This window comes from Pseudoliparis swirei, chromosome 3, assembly GCF_029220125.1.
Source record: "Pseudoliparis swirei isolate HS2019 ecotype Mariana Trench chromosome 3, NWPU_hadal_v1, whole genome shotgun sequence".
Lineage (NCBI taxonomy): Eukaryota > Metazoa > Chordata > Actinopteri > Perciformes > Liparidae > Pseudoliparis > Pseudoliparis swirei.
In genome coordinates, this window is record NC_079390.1 from 18,110,379 (window position 1) to 18,137,918 (window position 27,540).

The 27,540-nt window shown below is 42.0% G+C and overlaps 1 protein-coding gene across 3 annotated transcripts in view; it reads right to left on the minus strand.

Annotated features, from left to right (window-relative positions):
- Positions 1 to 27,540, minus strand: part of opcml (opioid binding protein/cell adhesion molecule-like) — a 169,792-nt gene that overhangs the window by 48,726 nt on the left and 93,526 nt on the right. For all 3 annotated transcript variants that reach the window (XM_056444040.1, XM_056444030.1, XM_056444049.1), the window contains exon 3: positions 2,464 to 2,589. In XM_056444040.1, the coding sequence (XP_056300015.1) occupies positions 2,464 to 2,589 (126 nt within the window). The remainder of the gene's footprint in view (positions 1 to 2,463; positions 2,590 to 27,540) is intronic.

A 27,540-nucleotide genomic window follows, 5' to 3' on the forward strand; every position in this document is an offset into this window, starting at 1 on the left:
TTGAGAAGAAGAGGCACAAAGTGCCATCTGAGAGTGTACGTTCATAACCTATCGACTTTAATGAGTTTTAATGGGTCGAAGGGATCCATATCACATTGTCCCCAGCATAAACTGTTGTCCCCCAACCATATATCTTTTAATCCTTCTAGTGGCCAGCCGCCAGCGATTCGGTGGACACTGATGAATAATGTATATCTAGCCATTGAGTTGAAATAAGGACTGAGTCTCTCAGTGCACAAAATAAATGTGAGCCCTAAACGGACATTAAGTAAACGACCACAGAGCTCTCACTTGTGTCACCATCTGTATTGGAGGATGTACCGCCATCCTTTATTAAACAGTGCAGACAGAAGAATCATATTTAACGGTGACGGGGAATCTGACAATAACTCAGTTTAGGTTGTGTTAACAAACTCCAGGCTCATATTAGGCCATGCAATTGTTTCAGGATTTCCATATTTCTTCCATATTTGCCAATTTTCTCCCGTCACTTGTCATTCTCACGGTGAAAGGTGATGTATGTCTACATCATCAGCTGCCACAGTGCATTTGCTTGTGTTCCCGACACCATGCCGGTGTGAACATGTTCAGTGATATGCCCCGTAAAAACAACAATTACATTGGGAAGGCAGTTATAGTGCAGATTTGAGACTTCCTTGCAATGCGGTTTAGCTCAGGTGAAGACGGCTCTCTTTTGTGCTGTACTGCTTACAGACACAAACACTATCCTCTGAGGAAACAGTCCATTATCGCTAGTGATGAACATGAAAAGCTAACACTGAGGAGCAAGTGAGGAAAATGCCACACTGGAAGACAAAATATGTTTAAGATTCTGACTGGCAGCCACACAAAGTTGCTCTTTGTATTGTCAAATGTCAAGCAAGATAAACCATTATCTTTCCTGCTGATAATAACACTTATACACAAATATAAACGCATCATACTGGGATGCCTATGTATCCCTTTATGATTAGTGATTATATTGCTTCATGTGCCACCATTCCTGCTTTGCATCAAGTTGGTAGTGAGGAGTGACTTCTTTTTTTTTGCCATGTCAAAAGTTCCACTTCTTCTTCCTTAATTTGTGAACTAAATCTGAGCTTGTAGAGTTCCAGCATTAAAATGGCATTTTGTTAAGTAGCTTTTACCACCCTTTGAGGAATATGACAATATTTAAGGGGGTAATATTAGCTTGTAAGTGCTAAACTGGTGTCAAATTCTATGTATATCAAAAACATAACATGAACTCAGACCTCAAAGGGGTGTTATGAAGTACAAAGTCAGTGTGAATGGCATCATCTGGCTGGTGAGTCATTAAAGTTGTCCCTTTCCTTTTGAATGCGATTACAATCCCCACTTCAAATAAACGGGATGTTGGGGAGCAATCATGATATTCAGAGTAAATATTGGGGAACCATTAAATGCTGTGGATGTGTGAGGTGGTGGCGAGCCGCTGGGCTGTGCGAAGCAGATTCTGCCAGCTCTAGATTCCAGATTGTAGAAGAGGAACAGCTGGGCTGTAAGCATTCATGTAATGTTGGAGGCTGAACATCTGATCCTATAGAGAAGCGGCCCATGACTCACACCGCTGAATGCTCGGTCGGAAGCGGAGAGCTGACACAATTAGAACCCAGAACACACATGCATGCGCTCACACACTGAGCAGCTTGGCTCTCCTTCAGGCTGCCAGCACCACAGAACAGACCCAAGCAGCATGGTTGATTGGAGCCGAGCCCTGTCAGGCCACATGTTGAGCAATTTCAACCTCTGCAATCCACCAAGTTGAAAAGAAAACAAGGCCTCAGACAAAAGATTAAATTATTCATGTTAAATCCTCTCGTGGCTATATTAACACAGAAGCTACAGATTCATATCACACTGTCGGTAAATGGCTGCTTAGCACGTAGGCGAATATTCATGTGAAGCAAGTGTTTGATGTGTGGGAACATCGACATCCGGCCATGTGCGTAGGAGGAGCGGATCAGTCACCTTAACACCCAGGTAATACTGTTGCAGCTTCGCCCGACACATTTTGTTCTCATGAAATGTCTGAATTACCTCTGACAGTTTCAGAAGAAATGATTTATGTCAACAATGTGCATTACAGGGGGGACCAAATTGAGGTATGGATTGTATAGATAGATGACATAATGATGCTGAAAAAACAACATTAGGATCATTAAAGAAAAGACTAATCTTCAAAGTGGTTCTGTATCTTCACATTACAGCTGCACTGAAATTTCTATCTCCAAATAGTAACCAAAGACTGTTTTTCCTATGCTCAGTAATCCTGTTTCCTGTAACTGCTCACAGATATCTACAGTTTACAACTTGATGTTTCACTCACGTTCATTTTCTACCTGTATAAATCAACACCTTCTCCATTCAATGCATTTAAATAAAAAACTGCATCAAGAGCGAGACAGATCCAATAGAAAAGAAATAAATAGCGATGTAGTTTACCTCTTGGCGAACGATGCTTCCATATGACGTTGGCCTCAGGTCGACCGACCGCCAGGCACATGAGATTGACGTTGCTGCCCTCATTCACTGTGACGTCCTTCGATATGTTAGTGATCCTGGCGGGTACTGAGGGGAGAAAGAAAATCATAATTGATGCTTTAGCTTAATTAATGACACGTGAGCAAAGTGCTCGCTGCTCCACGTGATAAGAACAGCAATGAGGGTAAAAATAACCTATGGATTGGGGACTCAATTAGCATTAAATTAGCTGACGAAATCTGACAATTCTATGGCTTGCCGTGGTGTTATACGTGATTGATTTTCTTCATCGTGCATCTCTGCCACACTGCTCATTAGACAGGCATCAGACTGATTTGGAGTAAGACAGAATTCCATCTCTCTGACTGGACCAGTTGATGTGTGGGAACTTAAGATTGTTTGTCCGGGTTCTTGGTTGAAACCTTAAAAGTCCCCGTAAAATTGGGGTTTCATGTGTTCACATAGTGTGCATAAAGATGTACACTATATAAATCAATAGCAAATATATTATTGCCACATATCATATTAAACAGCAAATTCTGGGCTAAAACACTAAGTAATACATGTATACAAGATCCAAATACACAACTCAACAACCAAAGCCAAACTAATAAAACTAAATATACAGATGAAAAGGACAGAAAAGGACAGAATTAGTCCAGAAATGACGAAACTTGTGCCATGTCAGCATGAACCGTTTACAATAGTGTTAGAGTAAATTGTATGATGTAAACTTAATTACATGTTATAGTTATGACCACTAGTTGGCGCTGTTCAGGCGCCTGGAGGTGTGAGGGTAGAGGGAGAAGGAAGAAGAAGGGGAGAGAGTAGTAGGGAACTTGGCGGTACAGTTGGAAGTGGAGTTGAACTAAAGTTATGAGTAAAACCCAGAACGTCTTGGACTGATTTATTCCTGCTCAAACACCCACATCGCTTACACTGGTGGCAGCGGTGGGATTTGTGTCCTCTGATGGAATATCGTCACTTGGGATTCTGCTCAACATTGTGAATAGCTGAAGATAACGATAGCCGCGCTACCCGCTAGCTTAGCATAGCTTTTGATACAGTGAGTCAGCTAGTCTTTTACCCCCTCAATGTTTGTTTTTGTTATTCCTCCGTGTAGGCTAGTAGCTTCACGTGAGTTTAGAAACTGTTTCTCTGTTGTCTAGTTCCGTACGAAAGCTAAGAGGAAAAGAGCTCGACATGTCTGATGATAAATCACTCTTCACTGGTCAGCCACGAGCTAGCACAAGCTCAAGTGGAGCTCCAACGCCAGCTGTGCCGTCGTCCCGCAGAGCATCGGGAGTGCCTCAGGGCATTCCTTTACCACCGCCCTTCTACACCGATAGCCGTGAGTCTTTTCAACTATGGGTTCGCCACTACGAGGTAATTCAAGAAGCCCGTTACAAGAACAGTGGTGTGGACTTGTGCACCGTGTTAGCAACGGAGCTACCCACTCAACTAGGCTACTACCAGAACTGTTCATTGTTAAGAATAATCTGCCTCGGGAAACTCAGAGCTCCTATGCTGAAACAAAGAGACATTTGCAGACAGCTTTTGGCCAGAAGGATATAATTGCATCATTTCAAGCATTCACAAATGCCCATTCAATGTTGCCTCATGAAGCAATGGAAGTTTATGCTGTGGATGTTTGCAGGCTGGTCAAAGAAGCTTTCCCCGAGTTTGAGCATAACGCTTCTGAATATATGAAAATGTCTCTTCATTGCTGGTCTGGATCAAGAGCTGCAAGTGAAGTGTCATAAAAGAAGAGTGAATACTTTCGCCAAGGCTTGCGAAGTTGCTTCCCAAGCTGAGCGGGCTCGCCAAGCAGCCAGATTGTTAATGCCAGTGTCCACAGCTAATGTCACTATCGGAGTTGTTGGCCCAACACAGTCAGTAAATTTGTGAAAATGACTGTAGAAAAGCTGTCCAGAATCTGACTATTACTGTAAAAGGGTATGGGCATTCCCCATCCAGATATTCACGTTCCCATAATTTTTCTCCAGAATGCTACCCTCATGTAAACCGCAACTATCAGGATTTCATCCACAGAGAACCTGACAGGTAGCCGTACAGAGACACTCACTACTTAGCCTATGCCTGTGACCCCCACGAAGAAAGAAGATGGAGACAAACTTTCCCAGAATACACCATTATGATTCGTGTCGGCAAAGCCCAAGTCCCAAACATGTGTCATTCCAAGAGTATAAGGACAAAGGTCAGCAGAGCCCCACTAACACTGAGAACAAAGATTATGGCAGATTTGAACAGGGAAACTGACACTAGCTGATGATGCGGGGCAACCATCAGCTACTCCCTTTGAAGCCCCAGAGGTTGGCCTCACTGAAATACCAGACAACAGACAACCCCTAGTGCTGTTACAGATATGAAAATTCCCCTGACTGAAATGGAGAAAAATGCCACTGGAAGTAAATATGTCACCTCCTATGTAAATGGAACTATTGAGGGTACTGATATGCACATCATGCTAGACACAGGCTCTACAATCTCATTTATAAGTGAGCAGACCAACATGTCAATACCATCTCTGGCAAGAAGAGCCAAAGAAAAGAAATTCATCATGTCACAAACTGTGACTGGCCAAAACGTGGATACATTGGGTATGGTAGATGTCACCTTTAAGCTAGGGTCACAAACTGCAGCATGACGTACAAGTCATCAGAAATATAAATCAAGGCTTCATATGAGGTTGTGACTTTCTCACTCCTCACACTGTTATTTTAGATATGGGGAGGGGGCTGTGCTATATAGGTGATGAGGTCCTGCCCCTACTTAGAAAAAGGGATCTAGCACCTGCTATTTGTACAGCACAAATAATGGAGAACAAGATTGACCCCTATGACTGGACAGTTGAATACCGACAAGGAAATAAACACAACCAATGTTGATTTTATGTCCCGTCGTCCTATGACAGCCACAGAAGTCCCTGTGGTTACAGCCGAAGGTGAGATGTGTTTCCATTCACACTCAAACCAACTTAGCAGAGTCGCACATTTCAACCACTGATCTAGCATCCCGTTCAGAGTCGGTCCCCACTACCTCACCTGCTGCAGATTTAATATCACATGTGCAGTCTGATTCACCAGATATTGCAGCGGAATCTACGGACACTTCACTCCTGAATGTGAACAGACAGTACCTCATCTAGGCTCAAGAAGCGGATCATGTGTTACGAATAATCATGAAGTGGGTGTTGACTGACATAAGGCCGCCATTTTCAAACATTAAAGCAGCCTCAACTGAAATTAGAGAGTATTGGAGAGAGTTTCCGAAACTCCATTTTGTTGATGGTCTGTTATGTCGCAGGGTCAGACCCCCACCCGGTGACCCGGTTTTACAGACTGTAGTCCCCAGTAGTGTGCAGAAAGAGGTATTCCAAACATTACATAGTCATTCACTCTCTGGACACTTTAGTGCGCAGAAGACATTGCAAGGGGCACACGCCAGATGCTATTGGCATAACTCAATGGTGTTTTGAATGTACAGCCTGTGAAGCAGGGCGGCCAGCGATCCTGGCCTTTTGAGAAGATTGCAGCAGACTTGAGAGAGATGCCACTTACTCGCCGTAGTAACCACTATGTACTTGTTGTAATGGACTATTTTACTATGTACCTCAACTTGTATGCACTTCCTGATCAACAAACAACTACCGTGGCTAAATGTTTGTTTGAAGATTACATCAGCCACCATGGTGGCCCTCCAAAGTGTGCATACTGACCAAGGCCGTCAGTTTGACTCGGATCATGTCAAAGACCTGTGTTCTCGATTGCGAATACACAAAACACGAACATCCCCCTATCATGCTATGCCAGATGGCATGGTTGACCGAGCAAACAGGACCATCAAGGACCTATACAGTAGAGGAGGTGAATGGGGCCACCACCTGAGACAGGTTGAATTTGCATATAACACAAGTGTTAACTCGTCCACTAAACACACACCGTTCTACCTGGCACATGGTCCTGCTTGTCCTGCTTGGAGACTCCCTAGCAGTTTCAAATGCCACTCGAGGTACGCCGAGTGAATATGCCAATTCTGTATTGAGGAGACTGTGTGGTGCGTTTCACTCTGTTGCACAACACATTGAAGCAGTAGCTGCTCAACAAAAGCACTACTATTATCGTCAGATGAAACACAGAGCCTATGAGCCAGGTGACTTGGTGTGGTTGGACCTTCCAGTCCTTGATCGACAAAAGCTGTCACCAAAGTGGTCGGGCCTGTTCAGAATACTGCAGCGGTTAGGCTCAGACGGGGGTGGCATCGGAGTGGACTATAAACTGTTGAACCAGCGGGATACAAGAGCGAAGCCTAAGGTCATTCACTACAATCGCCTGAAACCTTATCGCTCTGCCTGGTCAACTGGAAAAGATCCGCCTTTACCTGTAGGTGGCGCTGCAACAACATACAGTCCAGCTCCCTCACTGCCTATTGCACTCTCAGGCTCCAGATCGTATGTTTACAGAAGCCCAGCCTAACCAAGATGCTTTGTGCCTCCAGATAGGGCTTAGACTCATGGTTGTCGTCCAACTCAAGGGACTGCTACTACCATAACACCTGTGGGACACAGTAGCGCCACAGGATCTGCCAGTGAACTGTCTCCAGTAGTACTAGTCTGGCCGCTGTGTGCGTAACCCAGTATGTTATGGAACTGTTGTCTGAACAGTTGTTTATTCTTCTGTTGGATTACCGAGCATATTAACATGAATGGGGAACATATGCTGTTCTACTACTTGTTATAGCCCACACTTACTCCTGTTTATTACTATCACCTGTTTATATTCATATTTAGTATAGGTTGGTATGTGTGCCAAAGATATACATTCAGCTATGTTGAAGGGAGAACACTTTTTTAGTAAGGATGGTAGATGTGTAAGAGTAAATTGTATGATGTAAACATAATTACATGTATTAGTTATGACCACTAGTCAGCGCTGTTCAGGCGCCTGGAGGTGTGACGGTAGAGGGCGAGAAGAAGAAGGGGAGAGAGTAGTAGGAAACGTGGCGGTACAGTTGGAAGTGGAGTTGAACTAAAGTTATGAGTAAAACCCAGAACGTCTTGGGCTGATTTATTCCTGCTCATACATCGCTTACAATAGCTTCATGCCACATGACAACGGCGAACAGCATCTTAAACCTCACAACCTATGAGTTCCAAACTCTACTCAGATGTATGAGTACAAAGTAATCCAGCTAAACAAATCCTTTCCACTAAATGTACAGAAAATAGATAACTTTTTTGTCTAAGTGTGAGTCTAATTTCCTGTTGACCACTGAAATGTCTTTAGGGCGTTTTTGACTCAGAGAAACACATTTCAGCTGATATTATATTACTTGTCACCAAATGGTAAGGCTTGATTATTTTGTACGGCTAAAAGGGCTGTCAATCTCATATGGAACACTGTAGAAAGCTCCTATAGGCTTGAACGATTAAAATAAGTTGTCTTAGACATTCACCAATATTGATGAGGATTGGAGGGCATAAAGTAATTATTTTGGTTTATTTAGTGTATGTTACTTCTGTATGTAGACGAATGAACATCATTAATGACATAACAGTGAAATAACTAAGTGTTGCATGAGAAAATGGCAGTGGTGGGCCGTCAGGGCCAGCAAGGCCTTCTCTGCTGGCCTAAACATCATCAGAATATAATTTGTTTTAATATATTTTCCCACAAATATGAATGAAATTATTCCCGAGAGTAAGAGTTATACTCTTCATTTCATAGCTTTCCTCTTGGTTGCACTGCTGCGATTTGAGATTTGGAGGGCTGGTCTTTATGTTAGATCTTTTATCCAATCATATTTAGCCATCATGTGTTGCCAGGGGTCTAAAATCTGCCCTCAAGCCTTCAGAATCAACATTGCGGGCACTTGTAGCTTAAAGTGAATGGAAATAAAAATGTAGTGTCAACCAATCAGCTTTAGAGTTGGATATTGTACGCCTGCTAGCTGGCTCCAGTGTTACACAGGAGCCAGCTAGCAGGCGTAGTGCGTGCACGTCTTTTGATTGGATTACCAATATTGAGAGGCGGGTCCTATGGGCAGGTATATGCAGAACCTCAGAACTAGGAAACTGAATTTGATAAACAAATTAATTTACGTACTACTAAGCTGTTTTTTCAACCCACAATGGCGGAAGGAGGAGAGGATATCGATTTGGTCAAGGATATAATTATAACGGCATTCTCAAGACGAACTTTTCAAGACCGACGCCGATGCTACAAAGCCCGTCACAGGCGGGAAAGAGGTTTGTTCGCCACTTTCAAAGTTCCAACTACGAGCGCTACCAATGGCTCAGGCTCCGAGAAGCTCTGCACACCGGACTGCTGGGAATGCCTATTATTTGCAAGTGATCGATTTGGTGTTTGGAGCCACACTGGCTTTGCAAACTTGAGTTGTCTAACCAAGGCAGCCACAAGACACCAAAGTACGGCTGGGCACTTACAAGCACCGGAGCTTTGAAAACTTTTGGGCACACCCGAGCGGATCTACAGATCAACGAACAAGCGCGCAGGGCAACGGAGCTGCACGATGAAAAGGTGAAGAAAAATAGGGAAATATTGAAAAGACTCCTTAATTGTGTCATGCTTTCGGGTAAACAGGAACTTTCATCTTCATCATCACGGTGAAACTGCTTTGGGTGCGACAATGTTTAGTGAACACACTGTAATTTGTTTTGGACTTAAAGCTCAATGTTTGTGGACCAGGAATGGATAGAAGAAGAATATTTATATAACTCTGTTGCACTCGACTATGTTCTTGCCTATTAGTTCAAGACATGAAATACTTCTTATATTCTTCAGGAGGTATAATCAAGAATTAATGTCAGTCAGAGAATAGGTAGACTTATACAGAACAAAACTAGGTGTACAACATATTCTTGAATACAATATTTTCTATAGGATCTTCAAAAAAGTGAATATTAACATTGAATTTGAGATTGGAAAACATAATCAAATATAAAACTGAGCTGTGGCTCTGCTGTCTGGTAATTACTCCTTACAATATCATACAATGAGGTCTGGCTAAACAATATGAACATACGCCTATAGTTATAGCTGCATAGCGTCTGAATATTACATTGCCATTATTCATTTTATCAGCTGCATCAGGACTATTCATACCAGCTCCCCCTCATTTCCTTTCATACATTTTCAAATATGAATATGTTTCGCGACATCCTCTCATGGAAGTTGTAAACACTGACAGGCGGGGTTTTGCCAAATTTCGGCCCGACAACTTGCCTAGTGAGCAAATGGTGTCGCCCTACATAAAAGAAAAGACTCATAACATTGTTGGGAGAGTTTTTCATAATGTTTTAGGAAAGCAAGAATAAATGCTTCTTTTAGTGATTTTAATAAGTTATGATGAACATTTTAGTTCAAAATTAAATGTAGTTATATTTGCTTGTATTTAGGATAAACATGATTATTGTTGGCCCCAGGAAGGCAGCAAGTTCTCAAACGGTTAAGGTTTTGTTGTCTGACATGTCTCAAAGTAGACATCCTTTTCTGCATGAACAATCTAAAAGGAAGTTTCCAGGAAGAAGTCGCGCATATATATATATATATGACAATATGATTTTTTTGAAATAGAGCAGGACACTGCTGCTTTTAAGGCATAATGGTGAAAGTTAACAAAGTTCAACTGTTTGTCAAAGTGCACGTTTGAAAAGAAAATACACTGAATGCCAAATAGTTGGTTAATCTACCAAGCACAGAGTTGTTTATCTGAAAATGTTTCTCATCGTGTATGGCACATTATCTGTCAAGCAGTTCAAATATAATCAGATGAGCCTGGACCACTATAAAGGCTGTCATAATATAAATAGTCAGAGTTGAAGACAATCATGGCCAGCTCTCTGTCATAACGCAAAAGAAAAATAGGAAATCATTTTTTTTTGTACATAGAGAACCATGCAAAAAGTTAATATTTCTTTCTTTGTATCATCCACAATCAACAAAGTCAAATCAGTACGTCAGAAAATGGCTTTTCAATTTATTCCGGATAACTGCAACACCTAGATGAAAGAGATGTCTTAATCTGCAATTCTCAGTTATTATAGGCATTTCATCTTCCTATTGTTCTTTCAACAAATCGTGGCCTAGTCCTTAATTGTTTCTTAAACAAGAACATCATTGTTCTCTGAACATATTATGGTCTGAAGACCAGTTAGTGTACGCAAATATAAAAATATATTGAACCACAAAAGGGTTTCTAAAGCTCTTATAATGTATCTAATCCAATCAACAGAACCCCTTAGGGCGGTTGATTTCTGCGGCGATATGTTAAATTGAAGTTGCTAATGTAAAGTTAGTGTTTAACAGCTGTTGTGTAGAATTGAGCGGGGGATTCCAACCGTGATCTTGTATCACATAGAAGTATTATGTCCATATGCTGTTGTATATCAGACATCGTCCTCAAGCTATGTGGGTGTGCACCACTAAGATTGTGGATATCAGAGCTGTCTGGGCCCTTACTTGGATGGAGGTTTTTACAAAAAGAGGAATTGCAGGTTGCAAGATCTAGCGACAAAAGAGAGGTGCTGAGATACATACAGACGCCACTTCAGAGAGGTAAAAATACACTCCATCTTTTTGGACCGTAACAGCCAAAAGGTCCACGAATGCCAATTACAAACGACTTTGAACACGATAACAGGGTTATTGTTGTGTATGTACAAAGACAAATCATTCTCTCATATCTTCTATGAACTTAGGCTGCAGTTCCAATAGAACACGATAACAGGGTTATTGTTGTGTATGGGTTATTGTTGTGTATGTACAAAGTCAAATCATTCTCTCATATCTTCTATGAACTTGGGCTGCAGTTCCAATAGATTTCCTGCCAAACCTGGTGGTAAAATGTAACGAAGAGGCTTCAGCAACCGTCTTCTGTTTACAGCAATTAGGCCGATGCCACAGAACTAATGTGGTAATGATTAATCGAGGGCAAAATGCTACACGTGGTGCTTTTAAAAGGCTCTGAATGGGGAAGGAAGCACAGCAGTTGTAGGACGCAGCAGGCAGCGTCTTCTCAGACACACTGACCTCCGGCAGAGACGAATGAACCAACGTCTGTTTGCAGAGTGGGTGACTGGTTCTCCGGCTTGATAATGCCATTGGCCAGATGATTAAAAACACAACTATCCTGCCACCGGGGCTGCTGGTGGATGTGATCAGGGGCCCGGAGACACGCCACTCTTAATGCAGTAATTAATTAGAAAATGATAGAGGTTTTTCCAAAGCGGAATAGGATGCCTTCTCTGGGTGTTTACTAAACATAAGCTTGACTGATGTGATTGTATTTCTTTGAAATAATATTTATATGTGTATTTTCTAATGTCAGCTGGTAAATATGCTTAAATAACAGGTATGGAGCTATCTGTTAAGCTAAGGTTGCACTTAACACACTTCAATTGAAGGTCCTGCCCTTCAAAAACAGGTATTAAAAGTACACATGTCGAAAAAAATAAAATTAAAAAATATATATACTTTCTGTCATGATCGGGAGTTTGTGTCTAGTTTTGTGTCTTGTTTTGAAGTCCTTGTGTCGTCTGTCTCCCTGTGATTGTCTGCCCTGTTCCTGATTGTTTCCTTCTGTGTGATTGCTGGTCCCGCCCTCATTGTGTTCACCTGTGTCTCGTTCCCCGTTGTCCAATCCTCTCACCTGCCTGTGTATGTAAACCCTGTTCGTCTCATTCCCAGTGGGGTTTTGTACTGTTTGGTCTGTGTTTTTGTCGTTCCTGGCTGGTGTGGTCTGTGATTTTTGTAATTAAATAGTTTGTGCAGTAATGTCGGCGTTTGGGTCCTCTCTCGCTGCGACAACCTGGACCACACATGACAGAACGAAGCCACCAATAATGGACCCAGCCTTCAAACCCCAGATTATGGACTCTGCAAGATCCAGTTTCTGCAGTTTCCGCTGCACGGTTCCTGCCTGGCCAGCTTATGCTGATGTTCTTCTTGAGGAGATGTGGGAGTCCCTCCGGGCCCTGCAGTCAGTGTTGGCGGTTCCTGTCCCCGATGTTCCGTCACCGGCTCCAGCCCCTGAGGTTCCAGTCCCCGGAGTTCCATCACCAGTTCCAGTCCACGATGTTCCGGTTCCAGACCCCGAGGTTCCAGTCCCTAGAGTTCCATCACCGGTTCCAGTCCACGATGTTCCGGTTCCAGTCCCCGGTGTTCCGTCACCGGTTCCAGTCCACGATGTTCCAGTCCCCGGTGTTCCGTCACCGGTTCCAGTCCACGATGTTCCAGTCCCCGGTGTTCCGTCACCGGTTCCAGTCCACGATGTTCCGGTTCCAGTCCACGATGTTCCGGTTCCGGTCCCCGGTGTTCCGTCGCCGGTTCCAGTCCCCGGAGTTCCGCCGCCGCCTCCAGCCCCCGATGTTCTGGTTCTAGTCCCCGGTGTTCCGTCGCCGGTTCCAGCCCCCGATGTTCCGGTTCCGGTCCCCGGTGTTCCGTCGCCGGCTCCTGTCCCCGATGTTCCAGTCCCCGGTGTTCCGCCTCCGTTCCGCCCGGCCCCGGTTCTCCCCATCCCGCCTCCGTCCCGGTCAGTCACAGTTCCCCGTGTGCCGTCCCGTCCATCCTCGGTTCCCCGTGACCCGTCGCCTGGTCCTGGTCCCACAGAGCCCCCATCCCCAGACCCCGCTACCCCTGTGACTTCCTCTCCTGAGCCCGGTCCCCTAGCTCCCCGCCCTTGTCCTCCGGCCCGCCCTCCGGAGCGCTCCCCTTGGCCTGTTTATCGTCCTGCGGCCCGCCCCCCGGACTGCTTCTGCAGCCTTGGACCCTCCTCCGGCTCCCCTCCACCCACCCTTGTGGAACGCTTGGCCATCTGGAATTCGTCCCTTGAGGGGGGGGTACTGTCATGATCGGGAGTTTGTGTCTAGTTTTGTGTCTTGTTTTGAAGTCCTTGTGTCTGTCTCCCTGTGATTGTCTGCCCTGTTCCTGATTGTTTCCTTCTGTGTGATTGCTGGTCCCGCCCTCATTGTGTTCACCTGTGTCTCGTTCCCCGTTGTCCAATCCTCTCACCTGCCTGTGTATGTAAACCCTGTTCGTCTCATTCCCAGTGTGGCTTCGTACTGTTTAGTCTGCGTTTTTGTCGTTCCTGTCTGGTCTGGTCTGTGATTTTTGTAATTAAATAGTTTGTGCAGTAATGTCGGCGTTTGGGTCCTCTCTTGCTGCGACAACCGTGACCACACATGACACTTTCAGAGTTATATCATTATGCATCTACACTATGTCAAGTATCTGGATATTGCCACTGAAAAAAACATTATATATAATTGCATGTGTTTTGCAAGTAACAACTTTTTCACAGGCCATAACTGTTTCCTTGGTAACCTTGAGGCAATGCTAATACCTGGAACCACCCTTATCCCAAAAGGTTCTCATGCAATGGAAATGTTGTTCATTGCTCCAGTTATTAGGACAAAACCAAACTTGGAACTAGATATTTCTAGTTCGCTGAGCTCAGAACCCTTTGGTTCAGCTATGAGCCAGAAATGAAAGCACTATGCTAGAAAGATTCAGAGATGATAACAATGCAAATATAATTTGACAGTATGTTTAACAACACGACTAGCTAGCTACCTAGCCATGGCTTTGACTCCAAATCTACATATTTTCTGAAACAAATGTGCAAGCTCCAAAATAGTGAATGGAAGTTGAGAGCCGTTTGCCTTTTGTAGCCTAAGTGCGTTCGGACGGGATGAGTAACTTACTTCCTGCAGCTTGTATGTTAATGTCACCGCCTTCCTGTATACAGAGAAGGAGGCACTGAAGAACTACAATCGTGTTCAAAGTATCGTTCGTATTTAATGTAGCCAGTGTATACATTTAGAACACTGAACAATTTCACTGTAGCTATTTACTGAGGAAATAATGGACACTCTGCAGCCAATCAGAGCTGAGTATCCACCCAGACCATGGCAGCCCTGTATTAATTTTACAGCATGTGCTATTATATACATAATACATAGGTTTGGGATGATGGATGCTATTTTCTATCACGTTATCTCCTAATTGTAGGTGGGAAAGTTGCCTGGTTAATTTTCTGGAAGCTTACAGCATTGAGTTGGCTGACTGCTCCTCTTTTCTTCTTCGCACTACCATTGAACCTTGACGCCTCCCATCATCAAAGTCTCTGCTCCAACATTAACCAGATCTATAATAGATTCTAACGCTTCTTTCAAAACTAATTACTATGCGACTCAAACATCAAAGGAATCACTGTCAGCGAGTTCTCCAATGTGCAATTTCATCTCGGAACAACAGACATTCGTGACAGATATTTTGGTAACCTTCAGTGTTCTTGTCAGCGATTATAGTTAATACCGAGGCACAGCCATCTTCAAGAGAAAGAAACAAAGGAATCCAAATGTTACCGTTTGGAAAGGTGTGATTAAGCACATGGTGGGGGGTTGGTTGTTTTGTGGAAGTGAAAGTAAACTAGGTTAGTTCTCCCACTGGCTGGTAGAAGGCACACACGGTGACACCTCCCTTCAAACTTCCAAGCGTTCTCGGTTCAAAGGCTGCTTTTCATATGGGACCCGTCGCATGTTGTGTTCCAGGATGCAGTCCAAAGTAATGACAGCAGCACTGAAGTGAAACAAATGGAGGAGCGTAAATGTGTTACCTTGTGATCGGCAGAGTGAAGTACCTCATGATGGCTGAGATAGCCGGGTCTTTAGTTCCTTGTATTTACAACTCCAGACGTTCAGCCATGTGTTAATTTTATTGGTGAACTGACTAATGGTTATTAGCAGTGCTGGCCTCTCGCACCTTTTTTCAGTGTTTAATGGCTAATGCATTTTAAAGCCACGATTTATATATTGTGTAGATCTATATTTTCTCTTCAACAACCAGCTGATTTTAAACTGACCATTAAAAGACCATCGATTTCACATTTCAGTTACATAGAGTTACAGAGTGCTGCAGGAATTGAGTTCTGAAACACAGACGCGAGTCAGCATTGTTACATTTACGGTTCTTTTGTCACTGAGTATTGGTAGGTCTATGTATTTTTGGTCTGAAATAAGGTCTATGGTTTCAGTAAATACCCATGTGGTGACTTTAGATGCTATCCTGTGTCTTAAAAAAGGCAACAAGTGTCTAATTGAGCACTAGTCCTCCTTTAGCTCAGTGGTGTTGACATGAAGTCATGTGACCGTAGTGTAGTTGGTTTATAGTGTTAGTCAGCTTTTGACTTGTGCCGATTGAATTTAAGCATAAAAAAAACAGAAAGTAGATTTGTGAAGATTATCTTATTGAAGAAAACCAGTTAGTATCATAAACGTGTGAGAACGTAACAGAATTACATATCGCTCTGCTCTCTATAAATAAGATATATGTGCTTAGTAGTGGAGACCTTCAGCATATTGTTCCTTTCTCTATCTTGCTGCACATACAGGCTTCATACCAACCCGGGACCCTCGTCCAAGCATGTGGAATTATTTGAACATGTGTGTTTGTGTGAGCAAGCCATTTTTCTTTGCTGAAAACAACTTTTAGGCAAGAAGAAATTGAACATTACATTCTGCCATTTAGTGCAAGTCAAGAATCATGACCTCCAAAATCCCATGAACGAACAGTAGTGGTGTCCCTGACCATTGGTCGATCTGGGATTCGTGCGGATAGACAAATGTAAACCGCGGATACATTTACACAAAATTAACCTTCACATTGTAAAGTACAGTTTTAGTCTGTTCAGAATTCTTTCTATCCATAAAAATAAAAAATGGATTTCCATATCATTATATTTCCATATCATTTTAATTGGGTGCTTTTTATGAGGAAAACATTATACTATAGCTGACAATACCAAACGAAAAGTATAATAGATAATAGAATTGTTGATGGTTTACTGACTTCAGAGGGATGACATTATTTTTGCCAAAAGAAACCATCTAATCTGTAATCCGATCCAAACTTTAAATTGTATGATCCGTTGCACCACAAAGACGCTAACGTTGCCGAGTCTTGCTCTAATTATTCGAGTCTATTTTGATGTCACTTTATTGCTCATTTATAGTTGTAGCCTTTCTAGGTAAATATCATTATTCAAAACGTCAAACTTCTGAATTGATAAGAGACTTCTTTCAGAATCCCTCAGAGCTAAACACCGTTTCCAAAGTTGTGGTTGAACACTCTTGTGAGCCCTATTTTTTTAATGCTACATAAAATAATCCGCAGGAGGACAGCTAATTGACATTCTGTTATTTGTTTTGTCTTTACTTGTCATTTCTAAAAATAGTATCAGAACATTTTAAGCAGCTCTCTTGCTAGCTGGTGCACGCCTGTCAGGGTTACCCGAACAATGTAACGTTCCTTTGACTGCGAATGGATCCGCTGGTAATCACAAACCTTATTCTGAGCAGCTTCATGTAGTTTCTATATTTAAACTAATCACAAGAAGGACAACTAGGCAACTCTCCCAAACACTCCAGTTTGATAAATAGCATTACAGTAAAGAAGAAACATGTGTATGTTGGATTTAGGACTGAACTGCCATGTTGCTTGTTTATCACAAAAGACTCCCTCCATCAGGAGATACATATTTTGTGGAAAGTCAAAGTCAGACTATATGCATGTCAGGTGATCAAACACGTCAGAGTAACACACGTATTGGTCCTGAAAGCTTTGATGCCACATGAATCTGATTAACAAGCACCAAAGGTGCTTTACGTTTGGGACAACGGGGACAAATGCGTTCGACGGGAAATGCACTACGAGGGTTCCTGGAGGCATCAAAATAAATGTGGACATTCCAAAATGGTATTTGGTAATCTGTGATTTAATGTTATACTTTAAAATACCATCTAGAAAAGATATGTGACAGGTAAAAGTCATATCAGGTTGATTTTACATAAAGAGTGAATCTCACGCACCAGCCTACAATTTAAATGAGGAGCGATGTAATATGTGGACTTTAGAAATGGAAAGGGGTAGAGTAACCGCTATCAAGATATCATTTACTCATCCTTTCCATCCCATTGTCTCCTCCACTTTGCATCCTTGTCTGCTGCCTTTTCATGCATGCGATCATTTTTCTCACAACATATTTTAAAGTTTGGGGTAGATTAAAACACAATGCATCGTACAATGCATCAATAGTCTAATTGCAGGGTAAAACTGGATAATGCCAATATAATTATGTAGTGTAATGTAAGTTTTTCGCAAAAAAAATTGCTTCGAAGTAATGAAATATACAATCCATTAGTGAAAAAGTTGGCTTGGATAACAGAACACTAATGTCACATGACTCCTTCAACAGCTCTGGACAACACAAGAGAAAAATCTAAATCCAAGAACGCTTCAGTTTTTCCCAAATCGCACGTACTGTACAAGCCACTCAACAGCAAATGTATTTGGACCATGTTTCTTAAAGGAGGTCCTTAATCACGCTCATGTTTGATGATGCTTAACACAGATTCCTGAATAAATTAGTGATTTTGCACAAACCTCAACCAACTGCCTTTCTTGCCTTCCCAACCGCAAACAACACTTGAATAAACCAAATGGAGATATTCACCTCCCTCCCAACTTTAAAGAACTAAAGGTTTCTTGGAACAAGAAAAGAAAAAAAGGGCCACAGGCCATTCCTCTAGGTGTTTGATATCATCAGAGTGTAAGGTGATGCCCTTGTTTTGTTCACTTCCTGTTCGTCTGAGCCTCCGAGCAAAAAGGGCACCAGAAAGTCCAGCTCATAATCCCCCATGAGGAGGATGTCACTGACAGGTCACAGACGAAGGGAGAGCGGGATCATACAAACATCCAACCCAACAAGACTTTAAAACAACCTCAGTGTATTCCCAAGATGTATACCACGAATCAGGTTTAAGCCCCATACGAGGGATGAGTTTGGATTCACTGATGAGTCTGCTCTACACAAAGGTCATGCAAATGATCCTTCATGTAATCCAGGCCCCCGATATTAAAAATGCATTTGTTTCAGGCTGTAATAGGAGCTTTACTCTTGGCATGCTAAGTACAACTCAGGACCAAAATCAATGGGATGGGAATAGGACATATCATATAATAATACTTTTACATTCTAAGCTTGCAAGACAGGCTGTACAACCACATATTTACAGTCAGTGTAATTTATATAATGGATCAACATCCCAAGCAGCCAGAAATATGAATTTGTAAATGCCAGGGTCTTAATGTTAAGCCCTTTATGGAAAGAAAGTGTCAGATCTGGCCAAAGCAAGCATTCTCCTTGATGGCCCCAGGCAGACTTGAGGCAATAATATATCATGTGTCAAAACAGGCTAATGTGGCTCCCAGCTTCAGCTTATGACACCATTCAATTTCAGAATCACAGCCTGTTAATAAAACGGAAGAATATATGGGATGTGCTGCCACTTGTGCATGTACTGCTATACAATCACGACTCTTCCAAACTGTATAGGTCTTTAGTGAATTGCTATGAGAAATCTTCTGGTTTTACAGCAACTTTTCCTCAGACAAAAGAAGAAAAAAAGAAAGTTTTTCATATATGTGAATGTTGACAGGAAGTCTCAATTTTGATTTGGTACATGTGTGCAACACCCTGCCACAGTATCTGGTCAAGACTCAAGTTTGAGTATTATTACTTTACACAAGGAAAACAATGACCATTGAGTGTAACTTGTATAAAATACAGAATATGCTGATTAATAAGACCATTTGAAATGCACAATGTGTGTATTGTAAAGGGGTTCAAACTATAATTATATAGTACTCGAAGCAAATTGTAAGACTTTGTATGTATATAGTGCATTATAGACATGTGTCATAGAACGTGTGTGGCAGTGGCGTGTGATTAGGCTTGGCTGCAGAGTGGGCGGAGCGGGGGTGTGGTTCAGGGAACGGTGTCTGATCGTCATCAGCTGGGCTGATTGGTAATCAGCCCAGCTGATGATGATCTGTGTTTGTGTATCTGTGAGTCGGAGAGCAGAGACACGGTCTGCACGTAATAAAAGATATTACCGAATATCCCTCTGGTTGTTCATTCCTTGGTGCTTAGGGGGGGGGGGGGGGACCTACTGGTGACGGCTACAAACCTGTCACAACGTGTTACCCTGCAGTCCTTTGGTGAGATGTCACTGAGATCAGACATGTATATGTTACATTTGATTTTAAATATACATATAAATACTGTATGTTCTGTACTTTGCCTTGAATCTGGCTCACATCCTGTTTGCTGCAGTAAGAGCATCCCTGACTTCACAGCACATCCACCGTTTGGTTTGATCTGAACCGCGCTCCTGCCTTTACTCTGACTCCACAGACACCTCTGGACTTGCCTTTGAGGATTTTAGTCCAACAGAAATGTGTCCGATGTGGACTGTTATGTAATTGAGGAAAAGTACGGACACCACTAAATGTGTTGGCAGTACAGACCTAGAATATGCTAATGCTACAACAAATTGCTCAATCCATGTGTACTTGGATTGGATGGGTCATCGGTTCAAGTCCCCATATTGAACAGATACAAAATGATGATTGGTAGCTGGAGAAGTGCCAGTTTGGGAGTTGCCTTTGAGCAAGGTTCTAAACAATAGGGGTGCCTCACCATGGGCAGCCCCCTCGCTCTGACAGAAATATCCATGAATGCATAAAGGCCCTGTCTCTGCATCTAATTGGCAAAAAGCAACACCACTGTCCAAAAAATGATTTCCCTCGTGGATTAATTACGGAAATGTTCTTAAAAAAGTGATCACAATTGCACTTAATGTGATTTGAATACAAGATCGGTAGTAGTTAACAGGCAACTAAGTTGGGGCCAATAATCCCCATAGGAGAGCAGAATCTCAGTAATGTGCTTTTATAATAAGGCTCTTCTTTTAAGGCTCATTTCCACATCGAACACATGAGGTTTACTGAATTACTCACACAATGCAAAATAAACATGCTTTAGAAGTGATGCTGCTTCTTAGATGAAAAGAAACAAAATCACAAAATGTCTGCCGAGCTGAGACAGCAGCTCCTGACAGGACACGGCGCCTTGAGACTCGCCTGTGATCGCCACAAATATGACAATGAGGCAGCTTTGCTAGTTTTAAATAAATTATTTGTCCCACTCTTTCAACTGAACATTCTCAAACACCCTCTTGACGTTGTAAAGTTCAACTCTGCCGGTAAGAGAGGTTTTAGACTATCAATTATTTTTGTCTCAAATAGGGCTGTAACTGATGGAAGGGCAGAAATCAAAGGATCGGCGGTTCAATCCCCGGCTCCGCTAGTCTATGTTGATGTGTCGTCAGGCAAGACACTTAACCAAAAAATGCTGCCACAGGGTGTTTCTGTGGTGTATAAATGGTTAGTTAGTCCTGAAGGCAGGTGGCACCTTGATTGGTAGCACCTCCTAACAGGGTATGAACGGGTGAATGAAGACAAGTAATAATAAAGAGCTTTGATTGGTCGGAAGACTAGAAAGTAAGTAAGTAAGTAAGTAGCTTTTATTGTCAATTTCTTCACAATCGATAGGACGTTTCCCACTCTCCCATGGTGAAACATATAAAAGTGCACAGGCACAACAGATAAGACAAGACATTTCCTAATACTAAGTAAACATAAAGATAAAGATTCACGTAGTTGTTATAAATACTATATATATAAATACTATATATATAAATACTATAAATACGTAATATAATTTTAGATAAGTGAATACAAGTGATTAAAGTGCAGAGTTTTGAGTGATTTTTTAGGGGGGCGGGGGGATTTTCAGCTTCCTGTCAGACTGGAGGATATGGCTGGGGGGAGTGAGGGGAGAGAATTTAGCTTCCTGACAGCTTGGTGTATGAAGCCATTACTGAGTCTGGTGGTGCGGCAACGGAGGCTCCTATACCTTCTTCCAGAGGGTAGGAGGCTGAACAGACTGTGTGCAGGGTGGCTGGTGTCATTCACAATCGAGGTAGCTCTCCGGGTGAGGCGGGTGGTGTAAATGTCTTCCAAGGAAGGGAGTGGGGCACCAATGATCTTACCAGCTGTGTTCACTATGCGTTGCAGTGCTTTCTTGCTGTGTTCAGTGCAGCTACTGCCCCACACAGTGATGCAGAAAGGAAAGGATCGAAACAAGTAAACTTATTTTTAACTAACAATATTTTTTGTTAATCTGACTATTAGTCCATACTGTGTCACAAATTCCCAAAGTTGACATTAGTCAAGGTGACTAATGTCATTTAATTTTGTACGGAGACAGTGAACAACACGTTTTGTATGGCAACCAGTCCTCTTAAAACACTTATTATTATTATTAACTTACCAAAATATTGAGTGCATTAGTCACCCTTCTTTATTACACATTTAGCGAGCTTTGCAGTGCTTAGCTTTGGTCAGTCCAAAAGTCTAAATTAATTGAAAGTAGATGAATGTAGTAACTTCTGAAATCCATAACATTTTAATCCGACAAAAATGTAAAGTTGTAATTCCTTATTTCTACCTTTTTGATTTTACAATACATCAATGTCACTGTGTTCAACAAACTGTTCTCTGTAGCTTGCGGCACACAAAGTGAGGCTCCTGGACTAACGAGACGGTCAACCATTAATCTAACAGACAATACTTTACATCTATATAATAACAATAACATAAAATCTCATCTTCCAATTTTCTTAAGGGTGTCAACATAAAATATTTAAAAAAATTATATACAGTATATATATATATATATATATATAAAAAAGATAATGTAAAATGTGACAAATGGTACATTCTTATTTAACATGCCGGTAAATCTGAATTAAGTTTAAGAATTAAGTGCTTATGTTTTCTTCACAACAAACCAAACAAGGGAATTGGGGGAGTCTAATTCTCTCTCAGCTGTTAATTGAGTTTTTTCCAGTAATTAATTCTCAAAATAGTTGGAGATTCATTTTCAACTAATTGATTAATTAAGTGATGGTGTCGGCATTAGTCTGAAATATTGCAGCGGCGGCTCCCACTGCTATGTAACAAGAGTAATTAGTGAAGTTATGGGGTCCATGTTGCTGTATATTGCAGAAAAGGCTTGTGTGTCTAAACAGGAAACATTTCAGACACATAGTTTTATCGATTGTCACACACACTTCGATCTCTAACACAATAGCAGCTTGTGTTTAGACACATAACTGCAAACCAAAGTGTCTTTTTAGAGTAAAGTCAGTTTTACATGTGGAATACAGTGATGTGACTCAGAGCACTAATAAAACACTTTCCATTTTCAAAACCACAACCTTGACATGCACATCCACGGACAGCATGGGTGATTACGTTGACAGGTGTGTACACCATTCTATAATGCATGAGCTAGCTCACTATTCGAAAGTTTGTTTTCAATAAGTGTAGTATGTGCTGATGGTTGTATATTTTTTCAAATAAACAAGTATTCTGGATGTCATATTGTGCACCTTCGTATCTCCATGTCTGGGGTTGCCTGCAGGAGTGCTGCATATATAATAACTCGGGCAACCACTCCTTTGAAGTCAGTACAAAATGTACAACAATCATTGTAACTGTATGGCTATATAGTGGTCAAGGGAGGTAATGACATGTTTAAGCTCTGCAATAGTACATGAATTGCAAATACTGTTACTTCAATACGCTCTAAAATTCCAAGATTATTCAAACCTAAGAATGAAATGCAAGAGTATAACAACCTTCAGCCTAATAATGTTCTTGTCTCTCTCACAACTGGATGTCAGTGTCCTGAATCTACACCCACCTTCTTTCCAACTCATAGTTTCACATTATAGGAAATGCATGGATTTGCTTTGTTGCAGAGATGAGATGATTGATGCCACTTCCACTCGACATGTCTAATGTTCCGCAAGGATTGTTTCTAGAAACTAATATCCCTGCCTATCTAATGACAGAATAATCAGTTTTGGTACATGCTTTGGAAGATATTCATTATCATGGCATTAAAGAAGGCCCCCAAAATGAAGTTTGTGGAGGAAATTGCAGTTTCACGCCGACAAACGAAAGATTTTCCAGCTTGCCTGGTGTACCAAATTGGAACATATGACTTCTCAGAGGTAGATAATCAACAACACCTAATTAGTGCATGCCCTTATACTTAGGGTTCAGTTAAATAAGGGAGCTTCACTGCTTGCCACATTCTCTTCAAAATATGGGTTGAGCCCTTGGAATGGCTTCCTGTCCAGAGGGGTGTATGGTTAAGCCGCTTCACGCCTAAAAAACAGGAGATAATCTCTTTAGCGATGGGTCGCATAAGCTCAAACAGAGCTTACTTTTAAGACTAAACTTACTGACTACCCGAAAAATTAGTGTCTCATTGTGCAGCTCCGACACTCTTTCATCTCATAAAACAATCTCAGTAAAATCAGGTGGAGTGAATTGAAAGCCTACATGGGAAGTAAAAGTGTCTCGGAGCAAATCATTAATAATACACACAGTGCTGTTGCATATACAACAGATAATGTATCGGAATGAAGGCCAGGGAAGCCGGTGTGACATCTCTGCATGCGCTCATCAAGTGCACAAATGAAAACAGTGCAAATGGCCATCCAGCTCAGTAGGTGAGAAATTGAAAGTGAAATCCGAACCAGCCTCAGGAAAGAAGGAGCACTTTTTAAATGTAGCTTAAAGGCCTTACTCTCCAATTTCATTTATCCTAATGTTGTGGAATATTTCAAATGCCTCATTACTTGCATTTTGCAAGAAAGGGAGAAGCCTCTCTCACCTTCGTAATGAGCTCTGAAGCTTATTAGAACAGCGTGCATTGAACTGAAAGGACCGATGCTTTCTCTTTTCTTCTTTTTATGGAAGAGAAAGGCTGGAGCCCAAATCAGAAAAACACAGAGCCACATCATTACATTTGACGAAACTAAAGAGGATAATCCTGCAGTCCGTCTCGGGTATTTTATAATTGAATTGACTTGCTCTTGCCATCCAACACAACACGGTACACTGGCATTCCGTTCAGGAGATGCTATACTGTTTATTGTCAAAGTCAATCTCAAATGGATGCCCTTAAACGGACATATGATTTAAAAGGGTTTCCCGCTGGAACAAATGTGGGCTGTCCATGCAGAGGCTCCCGACAGCCTGGACCCATGTGGGCAATGTGTTGCAGCACTGTTGATAAGGCTAAACCGATTAACACAGTCTCCATTCACACCTCCCTCTTCCTAACTTGCAGTGCAAGCCATATACAGTATTATTTTTATTACAAGCACCGGAACTCTTTGGACCTTTAGAATCACAACTGTCGAACATCTAGAAAATGAAATCTTAATAATTTTCTTTTCTTTATTCAAAACGATGACAGCTTTTTCAAGCAAGCAGTTTCTTTGAGCTCTCTATCCAGCTGTATCAACAGTTCACCATTCTGAGGAGGATTCCAGGCACAGGTTAGGTTAGGTTGTAGTGGATTTGATGTACACTTGCACATGTAAAAAATTAAGTCTCATGTCTTAAATTAATGCATTTAGAAAGATAATTATACATAGGGAGTATTATTAGGAATATAGGGGGGGGGGGGGGTAGTAATCAGTGCTGCCCCTAGCCATGTTGGTGCCCGAAGCATAACTCCTTCATGATGCCCCACCTAAGATAGGAAAGGGACCCGCGGCGTCGACGGGGGGGGGGGGTTCTTGTTCTGCCTGTTTTTTGATATACATGCCAAAAAGGTGCCTTATATTTCTAGACTTGGTGCCCTACGCATAGCGCGTAGTGCACGTTATGGGAGCGGCGGCGCTGAACTAGTTTGTGAAAGACCCAGAGAAACACAAATATCCGACGAAGCAAAATCCCGGACGTTTTTGGAATCCCTGCCGGACGCATTTTTTAGGTCTCAAAAAGAGGACATGTCCGGGGAAAAGAGGACGTCTGGTCACCCTACTTAAGGCAACCAGGCATAGTATATTTGTTATGTTAAAATAAATACTCTTAAGATGCATCCCAGAGTTCGAGACTTCTTCCTCAAACACTGGGCTTGAGGATGAATCCAGACTCTTTGTACACTGAAAACACATTAAACTGTACAAACACTATACTGTACGTGGCATGCATCATACTTTAAAATGCAATTTGTAGCTGTCGAGTGTGTGTGCGTGTGTGTGTGCGTGGTATAGAGGTCTTGATGTTTTTCTTTTGGTCGAGATCAAGATCCCGGGCTGTCACATGAAACACATGGCCAACTGTTCCAACCGGTTCAAGAAGGACGATGTACTGATGATAAAGCAAAAGGGTGAGTAATAGACCCCATTCCATTCTTTTGGATCCCCACTCTTATCTTAATTGTACAGGTCAGTTTATTGCAAAGAAACTGCATGACAATGTTCAAAATCTGTCAGAATGAACCTAGGTTTACCTCATTCATGACCAGTAGATGTCCATATTAATAAAGGTCGTAACAGCTCAAACGTATATTACATTTTAGATTAACCTCAGACTTCTGGATCAGGATAACCCCGTGTTTCTTTACTAAAGGTTGATTTTCTCCGCCAGGTGTTCGGTTGTGAGTGTTACTGTGTGCTTCCCTGACTGAGTGAGTGTGAAACTCTGTGTCTGTCCACGGCTAATCTTGCTTTTTGTTGCTGCAAGCTGCATCATGTGGCGACCTATGCCTGCATGATCTAGGACATCTGGTTTTGCAGTGACTCTCAGAACCTTTTATCGCCTGCATTGCACTGCCAATGACTGCCTGCGTAGTACCCATTCACTACTTTTAACCGGCCCCCGGTCAGTAGCGGCCGTCATTGATAACATAGCATCTATGACCCTTGAGCTGCTATTCGTCAGGGGGTGGAAACAGTTTGAACACTGTTATTGTTTTGGATGGTGTGTTTGGCTCACGTTACTACCGTACACACACAACGGAAATGGTCCGCGGTCGAACTCGGCTTAGCTTTGCATTTGGTGTGAACACAGCATAAGAGACAGAGCCAGACTTTACTTTATTGTTCAGCTTGTGGAAAACATTTTTCCCATGTTATTATCAAAGTTAAATTGATCTCTTCAATCTTATTTTAGAAGTATGTCAATTTCATCGAACGAGGCATTTCCCTGAAGTTGTTACTGTTTGAGGTATGTTAGACCACTACGTCGCAAGATCTGTCGCAGCCGTGTACGTCAGACCACAAACTCGAAAATAACTTTGCACCACATTACAAAACGTGTGTTTATTGTCACATGTTGGGCCTTTCTTTTCACTGTATTTAAGTGCATTAGTGATGCTCAGCTAAACTGCATGTGCAGTTTATATCTGATTCCTGTCTATTATTACATAGGCTATGCACGGTTATTTGGTTTTCTGGCACAGAGAAAAGAGGTACCGTTCATTCTGTCAACCTGCGGCTGATGGGGCCCTTCTATGAATGTCATGAATAAATTACATGTACACCAATCAATAACCAATATTAGCAGCACTTATTCCAAAATTGTCTGTCCTACAGCACATAGAAAGTTTGTCCAGATATTGCTTTTTAATGACGTACATCTTAAACATTCCTGGTTGTTGTAAAAGTGAGGAGCTGGCACCAAAACCTTCGAGGTCATAATATGTATGTAATGGCGAACTTCAGGTGAAAAGCCATGTCAATAAATTGTTCAGCTTCTTCATGAAATCATCAATGCAGAGCATGTATCTGCATTGATTGTAACCGTTAAAACCAAGCTGCATGTTCTACTTCACTAATCAAATGCAACAATTTTCCAACTGGTTTATTACTGGGGAATTCCATCTTAGGAAATTTGGTGGAGCTCGCAAGGCTGTCTACTGTCAAATATCCCAAGTGTTTAAGCCATACAGAGATGGACACAAATTAAGCCTCCCTGGTGTCTCAGTGCTACTCAGTACCTACAGCTAAAGCATCAAAAGGTTCCCAGCCCAACAAAGTCCACCTTCCACCAAAGGGATTTTTCCCTGTAAGCTGCTGAATCCTAGACCAGTCCCGTCTTAAGGGATTTCATAGAACTATCATGCGTTATATGAGCATAAGCCCATGGAGCATACTGGCATAGAGGGGCTGCCCCAGTCAGTGATATGCCTACACTCACAAAAACGATTCAAGCCCTTCTTAGA